Source organism: Mchenga conophoros, linkage group LG18 (genome assembly GCF_057382185.1).
Source record: "Mchenga conophoros isolate Kocher_MC1m ecotype Shallow Benthic linkage group LG18, M_conophoros_male_GT1.1, whole genome shotgun sequence".
In the NCBI taxonomy this organism is placed as follows: Eukaryota; Metazoa; Chordata; class Actinopteri; order Cichliformes; family Cichlidae; genus Mchenga; species Mchenga conophoros.
The window spans coordinates 29,518,742-29,530,405 of NC_140543.1; the positions used below are offsets into that span (position 1 = coordinate 29,518,742).

General features: G+C 40.6%; 1 protein-coding gene across 1 annotated transcript; it reads left to right on the top strand.

Annotated features, from left to right (window-relative positions):
- The first annotated feature begins 801 nt into the window (after positions 1-801).
- Positions 802-3,608, top strand: LOC146554153 (prolactin-releasing peptide receptor). The gene is given in 5 exon segments (XM_085253226.1): positions 802-819; positions 2,041-2,477; positions 2,903-3,205; positions 3,207-3,235; positions 3,238-3,608. Coding segments are annotated over 4 exon segments (1,107 nt in total). The 5' UTR covers positions 802-819; positions 2,041-2,073.
- The last annotated feature ends 8,056 nt before the right edge of the window (positions 3,609-11,664 follow it).

Below are 11,664 nucleotides of genomic sequence, written 5' to 3' on the forward strand. Positions count from 1 at the left end.
ATTGATTAGTGTGTAATTACATCTTCCAGCAAAGTGATGCATTCTCATAAACTTAATCCATTATAAATACATAGGAGTGGGCATTTGTGGAAGCTGTTGTGTTGACCCGCCATCTTGACTACAGTGGTTGAGATGTAAGTTGCCTAATAGTGTTTTATGTGGCTAGAGACGTTGTACGCCAAAAGCCAAAGAGAAGTTGTATTGTAGGGGCTGATTTCAAATTGTGTCTGCACTTTCAGACTCAAGATGTGAAGGATCATACACATGTTTTATCATCTGAGAAGAGGTCCTCTTCACCAAAAAAGCAAAGATGTGAAAAAAGACAAGGCAACTGGCATCTTGGAAAAAAAGCATCATGCTCTTCCTCCTCACCTCAATCCTCATTTCCTGAACTAAAGATATTTATGCACATAATCTGCATAAATATGCTTATTTATTCCCTATATTGTCAAAATTACTAGGTGTCAGCAGATTAGACATGCGATCCTCCTGTCTCTGGACAGCTGACGAGCCAGCTAAACAACAACAACAGCTGCTTATAAGCTAACATTATGCCGGCCAAGGTTAGGCTTGCGTGTCCTAAAAATCACACTCCCACACGCTAAGTGTCACAGTCCAACAGTGTTAGATCGACTTCAAAATAGGTCTATTTAATTCTGGCTAACAGCAGCTAACCTTGGCTAACAGCAGCTAACATTGGCTAACAGCAGCTATCAACCACTATCACCGGCTAACAGCAGCAAAACAGGAGCACTTCTCAACAGATTAGTCCAGGATATCCTCAACAACTCACCTCACTATTGCTGTCATCAGACAGAAGTGAGTTTCACTGACTTATCGAGTCATATCAGCCTCCTTTCATAAAGTTTTACAGCTTCCTCCAAAGTACATAGATGTGGACACCTGGCTATTGACAATGAGATGAACAGCAGCCGTTGTAGATAGGATTTTAACCTAGTTAAAGCTTAGTTACATGCAAATTGCAATCTACTGATATCTAGCAGTGGAATTTTACTCACTTTAACTTTAATGAAGCTTAAAAAATTGGGTCAAAGTAACTCAACAATTGATATGAGTGACTCAATTTAAATTATGTAATTTAAGTTAATTGACTCACATCCAGACAACTCCTGGCATATTTTGAGGAGCCTTTATTTGGATCCCTCTTTAAAGTGTGGTTTTCTTCGAGATGTTCCAGTGGGATACACTGGAGAGCAGCTGAATCAATCCATGAAGCCATTAGTAATGCTAATGACATTTAGTGGTGCATTCCTGTTGATGCATTTGGTAAAGTATCTGGGCAATGCTGAAGTTTCTGCTTAAACACTTATGTAGAATCAAGTATTCAGAAAACATCCCCTAACATCAGTGCGCATGCAGCCAAGTCCTCTCTTTAAACATCAAGTGAGTGTCTTGTTTACTTGTGGGGATAAGTGGTTTGTTTACATTCGGGGCTCCACTCTGGTTAAATCTTTCTCTTCACCAAAGTCTGCACGTTGTTTTTCCTTCTTAACGACTAGTTTGTGTGTGTTGTCTATCCCTCTGGGAACAATCCTCCTTCGTCTGTCTGCTAGTGCCCGCCGAGGTGAGTTGTCTCGTTTGTGTCACGATGCAGTGGACTTGCTGATGTCACTCTGATTGTTTGTTACTTAAATCTCTTGAGAGACAGATCATCTAGTCTGAATCATCAGGCTTGTCAGTCTGAGGAAGGGCCCGGTGAGCTCCGAATTGCAAGTGATTTGGAAGAAGCAAGTCCTATTAGGAATATGAATAATACATTGGAGGCTATTAATAACTACAATTAGGTCTCAAAGTCATCATGTGTCTCTCTAAATTCCTGATTTGGAATGCTGTGCTCTCACAGTTGTTGGCATTTTTTCATCTTTTTCTTCATATTTGTAATTGTAGACATTTGCTGAGCCTTTTCGACCTCACGTACAATAGCTTTTTGTCCAACCACCCCAGCCTGGCCGTCATGCTCCCCTTTATTTTCCTTTATTTCCTATGCATGACTATCCTCCATCTGTCTTTATTTCACAGCAGCATCTTTTTGCTGTCAGATTTGTCAGAGCCATGCCTGCTATCGTAAACCTCCTCTTTAATGTGGTTTCCACCAACACCACCATCTCCTTCGGTGTGGTGCTGCCAATGGTCAGCCTTGTCTCTCTTCTGATGGGTGTTGGTCATCTTCTGCTCTGGCTGGTGCTGTTGAGGAACCCCCGCAGTCGTTCCAAGCCAAGCTCCATCATGCTCCTCAATCTCAGCCTGGCAGATCTTGGCGCTCTGCTCACCCTGCCCTGTGCGCTCCTGACTGCCAGTTTCTATAACTGGCAGCTTGGCGGTGGGACCTGTGTCCTCCTGGGATTCACAACTTCAGTCACAGTGAGAGTGGAGATCTTCAGCCTGGCAGCATTATCTGTGCTGAGGTATCGTATCGTTGCACCATGGATGAGACCGCCTGCTAGTCTGACAAAAGTGTGAGTGTGAAGCGGAGGTGGGTTTGTAAAAATCATTTGAGGCAGTGTTTGTACAGTTGTTTGACTGTATAATGTTTACAATGATTCCTTTAACATGTTGTTCACACCTGTAAAATATTACCTTTAAAAAGCTGCATAAATCTTTATTAAAGGTATTTAAATGTATTTCAGTACAATGGAGCAACTGACTGCTAAAGGATATCACATGTATCCCCTCTCGAGTTGGAGGAGACCAAAACAGAGCTTCAAGGAGAGCGACCAGATAAATAACTTCAAATGAATGCTACTTTTTCTCTGAAGACATCTTTTTCTTCTAATTACATATGGGAACTTAGCCGTGTACGTCCTCCACTGGAAGTTAGGCAGGTGTGCTGTATATACAGTAGCAAACAAATATACTTATCCCTTGTTTCCTTGTTCCACAGGTCATGCGCTGTGGTAGCCATTTGGCTGGTCTCGTTGACCATGGCATTACCGAAGGTCACCTACATTGACTTCAGTGGTGGTTGCACGTGGTCCGTTGGCCAAAACAAGTGGCTCTACTTCCTGGTTCCTGCCTTTCTGGTTTACTATGTGGCCCCTCTCTTCTGCATCACCGTTAACTGCGGCCTTATCATCTCTCACCTCCATAGCTGCAGGGGCTCGCTGGCCGCCGACAGACGCAACAAGAAAGCTACTGCGCTGCTCATTGGTTCCACTCTGGTTTTTGCAGTTAGCTGGTTGCCATATTGAGTTTGTCAATGTGTTGTCCCCTCATGTTATTTAGCTGCTTTTCCCATTAGCCGACTTGGGGCTAAACTATCTTCAACTTTGCTTCATCTGTCAGCCGCCACACCTGGGCCAACGCAGGAAGCGCAGAGCGTGTCCCTGCTGTGGGAAGTGGCGTCACTGACGGCCATTTTTTTGGTGTGCCTGGTGCCTTGCTGGAACCCGCCACTGTACTTCCTGCTGTTCCATCCTGCCGTACGTCAGCTCCGTGCCCTTTTGCCATCTTTTCTTCATGTTCAACGAGGAAAACCACCTGCACAACGCTGGCGTATCGCTCCTGCTCCTCCTCCCCCACGTTTGCCAATAGCTCAGCATTCTGCACACTCTCTCACTCATCAAACCCAGACACACAGGGTGACTTAATAAAGTTTACACAGCTGTGCTCACTCACATACCCTCGTGGGGCAATAGTCATATTAGATGTTATATCAACCGCTGTAAATCAAAATTCATGATTCATGCACTTTGTACAGAACATGCGTTTGTTTAGATCCTTTTGTGGTCAGTCTCATTCTGCTTGCTTTTGTAACACCTCTAAAAAGGCTCTTGGCAACAGTGTGTGTGAAGCTCTCAAATAGATGACAGTGTCTCATAAACAGAATGCATTAGGTGCCATAAAAACACAAGGTTTATATTTCTCAGCACAATACCAGTGTCACTCGGCAACTTCCTGTCTTAACAGTGGCAATTTTCCATAAACACAAAGCTGGAAATCTGAAATGATTTAAAAACAGGTTTTGAAGACATTTCTCTTCATATACCAGAGCTCACATCACAGTTTCCAAATCCAGGTCACTGACCTTAAAACAACCTCTTTAGAGCTCCCACACGGGACCTGAACCTGTGATCTTAACAGCTTTTTTTGAAGGACGTCTGCTGACTGACATTAAACCAACCAAGCAAATGGAAATCAAACTACCAGTGGAACTTTTAAACAAACATCTCTGAACTTAAAGGAAAAAAATCTGATCATTATGTCATATAGCAGGTGTATAGTATGAAAAGAGGTTTGCTATGTTTCAGAAACCTGCCATAGGATGTCATTACATTCCATCTAGTAGATTACATCCAGCAATGTAACCTCACAGCCCCTTTACTTCACATTGTGACTGAGTAAAAGCACAGGAGACACAGTCAGCTATGCCTGCTTCCCCGAAAAGCGCCCTGTACAGCTTAGTAGCAACATTGTCTAAATTCAATGTCATTTGATAACCTTATGAAAAGAAGCCTCCTTGACTTATGGGAAGTATTACTAAAAAGATGACTTGTTTTGTTCTGAACTGTAATGCGTAGAAGTGCTTATTAAATCGGGATTTGACACAATAATTCACATCAGAAGATGACTGCATGGGAAAATGACTTCTTAACAAGTGGAGCCTATCTACATCCACGCTGATTTAATATCACAATGTAAAGGGCATGTCATGTATTTGCGCGGGTATGGGGGCTTTGTTTGACAAATTGGCAGAGGGCGGGTAATTGGATTTTTTTGTTGGTAGCCTATTCATTTCAAGATTTCTAGTAAGCAGCTGAGTTGCAATCACTTGCCCTGAAATATTGCATAATGGGTTTGTTTTTCAGCTGAAGTGAAGATTGCTTAAATTTTTATCACTAATATTTGCTTGATGCAGGGGTTCACTTTGGGTACATGCCTACTTGCTTTCTTGCTGAGAGTTAGATAAGAAGATTCTCTCAAATGTGTCTGCTTGATGTAAAGCACCAGGAAGGTTAGCATACAGAGTAGGTGCTGCAAAGGGTCAACTTTGCTCTGTCTAATACACGTTTAAACTCACACCTCTTTTAATTTAGCATTAAATGTATTATCTATATTGGACATAACAACCTGAGGTCTGGTTTTTTAAGTTCTGTATTTCTGGTGATGGATAGAGACAAGCTAGCAGCTTCCCTGTTTCATATATTTACATATGCTATGCTAAGCTAGCAGATGGCTAACTGAAGCTTTATATTTAGCAAACACATACATTTACTGAAAGTATCAGCATGAAAGCACTTATTTACTGCAAGCATATATTGTTAATCTGTTATTGTTAATCTTTTGGGGCATTTGGGGACACGAGGAATTAGTCGCCTATTTGTACATCCAGCAACCACAAAGCCGCAATCCTTGTGTGGTGTTTCTAACCAGGGTCACTCCTGTCCCACAATCTTTTAAAGGTGTAATATTCCCATTGAAATATTATTAACCACTTCAGCAAATGATCTGAAATGATCAGGCAAACATGAAACTTATTGGAAGAATATGTTTGTTTGTTTTTCTCTCCTAAAATGAATCCTGAATCTTTTAGGTTTGTTTGCCATCTGTTTGTATGTGAGAGGACAGTTTTAAATCTTTGCATTATTGTCCACTTGTTCTGTTTCTGTATCATTAATCAATATAAAAAATTCAGCTCCTGGTCCCAGCCTTTCATGTATTTAATTTTTTAAATATAAATCCAGTGCCACTGGCGACTTGTGTAAAATGTTCTCTCTGTTTTAGGTCTTCTACTCTTCTTGCTAACTAGTTAAACATGTGGTTCCTCAGCAGCTAAATGTTCACATGAGCATAATGAATTCTTAAATAAAATCCAAAGTGATAGTCATTCATTTCCTTGGATGGGTAAAAGTAATACAGTTCCACCCGTTTTGTTATCTAGATCTGTGGCTAGATGCACAGGACCATGACGAATAAATGAATGAAATGAATACAGTGATCCCTAACCTTGTGGGGGCCTTCTCATTGACAGCCACAAATCCTGCCTTAGTTACCTCTTGACCTCCTGACTCAGAGTGCACAGCTGGATATTCAAATGACAGACTGCAGTGTTTCCATTAGCAGGGAGCAGGCGGGGTTTTTTTGTCAATGCTATCTTGGTGGCTAATGAGAGCACTTATCTCTGTCATCTGTCTGTGCTGTGATCCTCTCATGCGGTGCAAGGCACTCACAAGCTCTGATGTCCTGATGAGACTTAATTAAGTCTCTAGATTAGAGAAAGCTTAAAATATAAGTCACGCTCAGCAGGCCCATTGAGAGAATCCTTCCCATTTCCATTCTCTGTATTGACTGAAGTCCCAGCATGTCTAGGGACCTGCTGTATTACTGAAAATGCTGCAAGTTCAGACACTGAGCAGAATGGGCTGCAAAGTGAAGCTGACAAAATATTAATATCCAAGGGATTCAGGAGACAGTTGATACAAAGGAAGGCCCTTTTATCTCACTTCTGCTTGGACATTTAGGCGAAGTATGATTGTGTTCAGGACTGGACACTTACCACTTAATAGCCTTAAAATTATGTTAGGTCATTCACTCTCACTGAGCACTGTTTAAATCCCACAGAGAGGATGTGTTTAATGAGACTAAAATGATACCCTGTACACACACACACACACAACTGTCTGAATGATCTTTTCCGAAAACGTTGTGACACTGTAAAATATTTCATAAAAACACGAGAAAAACAATCTAATAAACCCACATTTTATTCACAAAAGAACATAGAAAACATCACAAAAAGACATTCCACTGTTTCATGAAAAATATTAGCTCATTGTGAATCTGGAACAGGGAGAACAAAAGGCTGGAAAAGTAAGTCGCACTAAAAAGAAAAAGCTGCAGCAACATTTTGGGACTAACTAGATTAACTGGTAACATGACCGGGTATAAAAAGATCATCATGAAAATGCAGAGGTTCACCAGTCTGCAAGTATTGTATGTATTTGTGGTAGAATTTTGGAATAGTGTTTCTTCTAATGACTGAATATCTCATCATCTACAGTACAAAATATCATCAAAAGGTTTTGAGAATCTGGGCACTAGACTGAAAATGAATAGTGGATGTCCCTGTTCTTTAGGCCCTCGGGTGGTACTGCATTAAATACAGGAATGATTCTCTTAAGGAAATCATTGCACAGGCTCAGGAACACTTTCAGACACCAATCTCTGTCAACATATTTCACCATGCATTCATAATGCAGGTCAAAGCTTTGTCATGCAAAAGAGAAACCATATGTGAACGTGATCCAGAAATGCTGTTGCCTTCTCTCGGTCAAAGCTCATTTAAAATGGACTGAGGCCAAGTTAAAAACTGCTCTGGGGTCAGACGACCTGAAATTATTTTGGGAAAACATGGACCCTGCTAAAGAGGTGAAGGACCATAGCACTCATTTCAAAAGCCTGTATCTCTGATGGTATGTAGGTACATCAGTGGCTTGCACATCTGGAATGATGATATACAGATTTTAGAGCCACAAATGTTCCCATTCAGACATTTTTTTAAAAAAATTTTCAGGGAAGACCTTTCACATTTCAGCAAGACAATGCCAAACTGCATACTGCAGGTATTTGTAGTAGGAGAGTCTCTGTGCTAAACTGGTCTGCCTGCAGTCCAGACTTTTTCAGAAACTGAAAACATTTGGCCCATCATAAAATCAAAAATATGAAAACAAATATGACCCAGAACTATTGACAAGCTAGAATCGCGTGTCAGACAAGAATGGGAAAAATGTTCTTGAGTCCAGCAGCTGCTCTCCTCAGCTCCCAGATGTTTACTGACTGCTGTTTAAAGAAGAGGGGATGTCACACAGTGATAAACACGGGCCTTTCCCAATTCTTTTGCTGCTATCAAATTCAAAATGAATATTTTCTCACTTAAAAACAGTTCATGTGTTTTCCATGTTCTATTATGTATAAAATATGGTTTGATGACATTTGCAAATCATTACTTTCTGTTTTTTCAGAGTTATATTTGTAAGTACATGGAATATGTTTAATCTTTCATTACACACAAAAATCATTCTCACTTTAAATTATATTCAAAGTGAGATAATTTGATGATTTGTATGTGCTTACCTGTGCATTGCATCATAATGTTACCTTGAAGTCTGTCTATTTTAAATCCTTGGTTTTTGAAATGACTCACGTAGGACTTTCTCTAAAGCTGAGACATGAATGATGGAGCTTCAGTTTTGCTTGACAAATTTATGTTTGGAGCAGTGCAATAAGCATGCAGTTTTTGTCTTTAAAACTCATAAACTAATCAGCCAAAACATTAAAACCACCTGCCTAAAATTGTTTATGCATGTCTGGCTTGTGGCTCTCAAGTGCTGATCATTCAGGTCATGTGAGGAGTGGGGTGGGACCTCCATACAGCAGGCATTGGGCATCACAGATGCTCAAATAGATTTGGGGCATGGGGAGTTTAGAGGCTGGCTCAGCATCACACCTACGTGTTCTTTATTGTGTTTTGAGCTTACTGAGCCTTTTTTGCGATGTTTACGTGGGTAGAAAGTGCCAGAATAACGACCACATGAACCCAGGACCAAGGTTTCCCTGTAGAACATTGCAGTGGAACAAGATGATCAGTCTTATTTACCTCACGCTGTTGATTAGCACTTTAAAAGTTATGTTAGTTGGAAGTTACAGATGCACATTTCCAGAGGGTACAGAGCAACTTAACCTTTTATTCTGTGTGTCTGGTGAATGTAAGTCTAATTTTCACTGCTTTTAGTTTTGCTTTAGTTCCTCACAGCATAACCAGTCAAGATAATCGGCCACCCTCACTGAGCCAAGCCGTGTCCGACCACTTGATAAAAGCAAATCATTTGGTAATGCCTTGAATAATTAAGCGTGCCTGATGTAATAGTCACGGTGGCACGGTGGTTAGCACTGTTGCCGCACAGCAAGAAGGTCCTGAGTTCAATTCCACCATCAGGCCGGGGTCTTTCTGTGTGGAGTTTGCATGTTCTCCCCATGTTTGCGTGGGTTCCCTCCGGGTACTCCAGCTTCCTCCCACCGTCCAAAGACATGCAGCTTGTGGGGATAGGTTAATTGGAAAATCCAAATTGCCATTAGGTGTGAATGTGCGAGTGAATGTGAGTGCAAATGGTTGTCTGTCCCTGTGTGTTGGCCCTGCGACAGACTGGCGACCTGTCCAGGGTGTACCCCGCCTCTCGCCCTATGACAGCTGGGATAGGCTCCAGCACCCCCCGCGACCCTGAAAAGGATAAGCGGAAGCAAATGGATGGATGATGTAATATGATGCAAGAACTTGAAAATACAGTTAACTTTGACATTTTAGTTGTTTAATGCTGCTGGGCTCAGAAGCTAGCCAGACCAGTCTCGAGACCACTTTTAAGTGGTCTTGGTCTTGTCTTGGTCTCGATACCCTCTGGTCTTGGTCTTGTGTTGGTCTTGGTTTAGGCGATCTTGACTACAAGTCTACTAGCCACTGCATTTGTGTTTGTTTGACAACTAGCTTAACACATGTTTAACAGAGTTTTGCTCTGTCCTTTGGTCAATGTGATGTAGTAATTAATTTGCATATTAATTAGCATAGCTCTAAATCCTACAAGGTTTAGAAGATTGCATCTTGCAAGAGCTGAGTTTGAGGTGTTTAAATGATAATAATTAGATCACACAGTTTAGACATATTGATCAGTGCCTTTGCCTCTTTTTATCAGTAGGATTATGACAAAAGTACCAAGCCAAAACTGAAAAGGATGCTCCGATAACCGACGTTTGCAGTGTGTCCTTAAAAAAGTTAAGGAAACTGGACAGGTGGAAGACAAAAGAAGAAGTGGCAGGCCTAAAACACTACAGCAGGTGAATAGTATCTGAATGTCTCAAAGAAACAGGAAAAATCATGGGCTGCCAAATTACACAAAAACTAGTCTACAAATCAGTGGCAGCAGGTCTCATGGAGTGATGAATCTAATTGTGAAATTGTTGGTTTAAGTCAATATGGATGGAGGAGGTCACAAAAGATGTACAACACTGTAAAACAGTGGAAGCTCTGTGATGGTTTAAAGCTGCATTTCAGTCATGCACTTTCCATGCAGTGCCATCTGGAAAGTGTTTTATTTGCATGACAATGATCCCAAACACACTGCCAATGCAGTAAAAACATACATGGATAGAAAAATACACAATGAAACACTATCAGTCATGGATTGGCCTGCTCAGATCCCACATGTCAACATTACTGAAGCAGTGTTGGATCATGGTGACAGAGAACAAAAGGAGCCAACATCCAAAGAAGAGCTTTGAATGTCCTTCAAGAAGCCCAGAGAACTATTTCTGAAGACTAGTTATAGAAATTACAAGAAATCGGCCTGAGAGAGTTCAGGTTGTGTTGAAGAATAAATGTTGTCATACCAAATACTGACTTTCAAGCTCATTAGAAATAACAAAGTCTGTTTTTTTTTATTTCCATTGCTTGAACGTGTTTCAATAAATCTGAATTGCTCAACTTATTAATTAATGAGCATGGGCACTGCCCATGGACAAGATTTATGGCATTAAGTTATGACATTGTAACTCTTTGAAAGCTTTGAGGGGGAAAAAGATCAAGAGAAAATGACATCTTAACATTACCGCCAAGTTGCCTTTCACTGGCTTTACCTGGCTTGTAAGTTTGATCTCTAATCTTTCTCTGTCTGCACGGAGGAAGAAGCAGAGTACATTTGCAAGGCTTGATTCCTTTTATATTAAAGACGGTAGATATGAGTCAGGTGCACTTTCAGAAGGAACCAAAATGGAATAAAAATCTCTGTATCTGCAATAGTAGAAGTCTGAGCCATAAAAGGATTTTCAGTGCGGACTGCAAGAACGAAGATACCAATTGATGACAGGTTTAAAAGAGTGGTATAAAAATGAAAATGAAAAACCAGGAAAAACTGGGTTTGCATGGATCAGCAGAAGGCATTAAAATGTCTCATGTTTAATAGTAGTGGAGGGAAAATTCTGACATGGATACTAACAGCATACAATTTACCAACCTCTGCCACAAGATCTCCGACAAAAAAAAGCAACAGTAACAAGCATCCCTGTTAGTGCTGTAGTCATTGTTGCTTTATTTAAAAACAGACAAACCAAAAAAACCAGACTAACTGTTTTAGTCTGTGAAATAAAATTCTTATATAACTCCACAGTGAGAGAGCTGTTTCCCCAAACTTAAAGCTTGCCTTGCAGCTCGTTCCAGTCACTGTTAGCAGCAAAGTGCACTGAATTGTAAAATAGTCTGAACTCAGGGACAGACTGTGGCGAGGAGAAACGCAGCATTATGGGAAGCTGATTTTTAGTGTGAATGCTGATTAAGCACTCGCAGTATTGAGATGCTATCTTTATTCTGTATGTCTTTCACAGGTTATCTCCTCCAACACCTCCAAACCATTCTAGACCATTAGATTCCTCTTCTTTTAGATGTGTGTGCTTCTATTTTATTTCATTTCTAACGTTTATGTTTTTTTAAATAAACAACTTTATTCAAAAAAAACTTATAATGTATTTCAGTGGAGAGAATGTGCAAAGAGGATTCAACCTACTCCTCTTTCAACTCTATCTACTTCCACATACGTTGACCTACACACATCATTCAAACTTTAAAACAAAGCCAAGACATTGAACTATTTATCTTTCCACTGT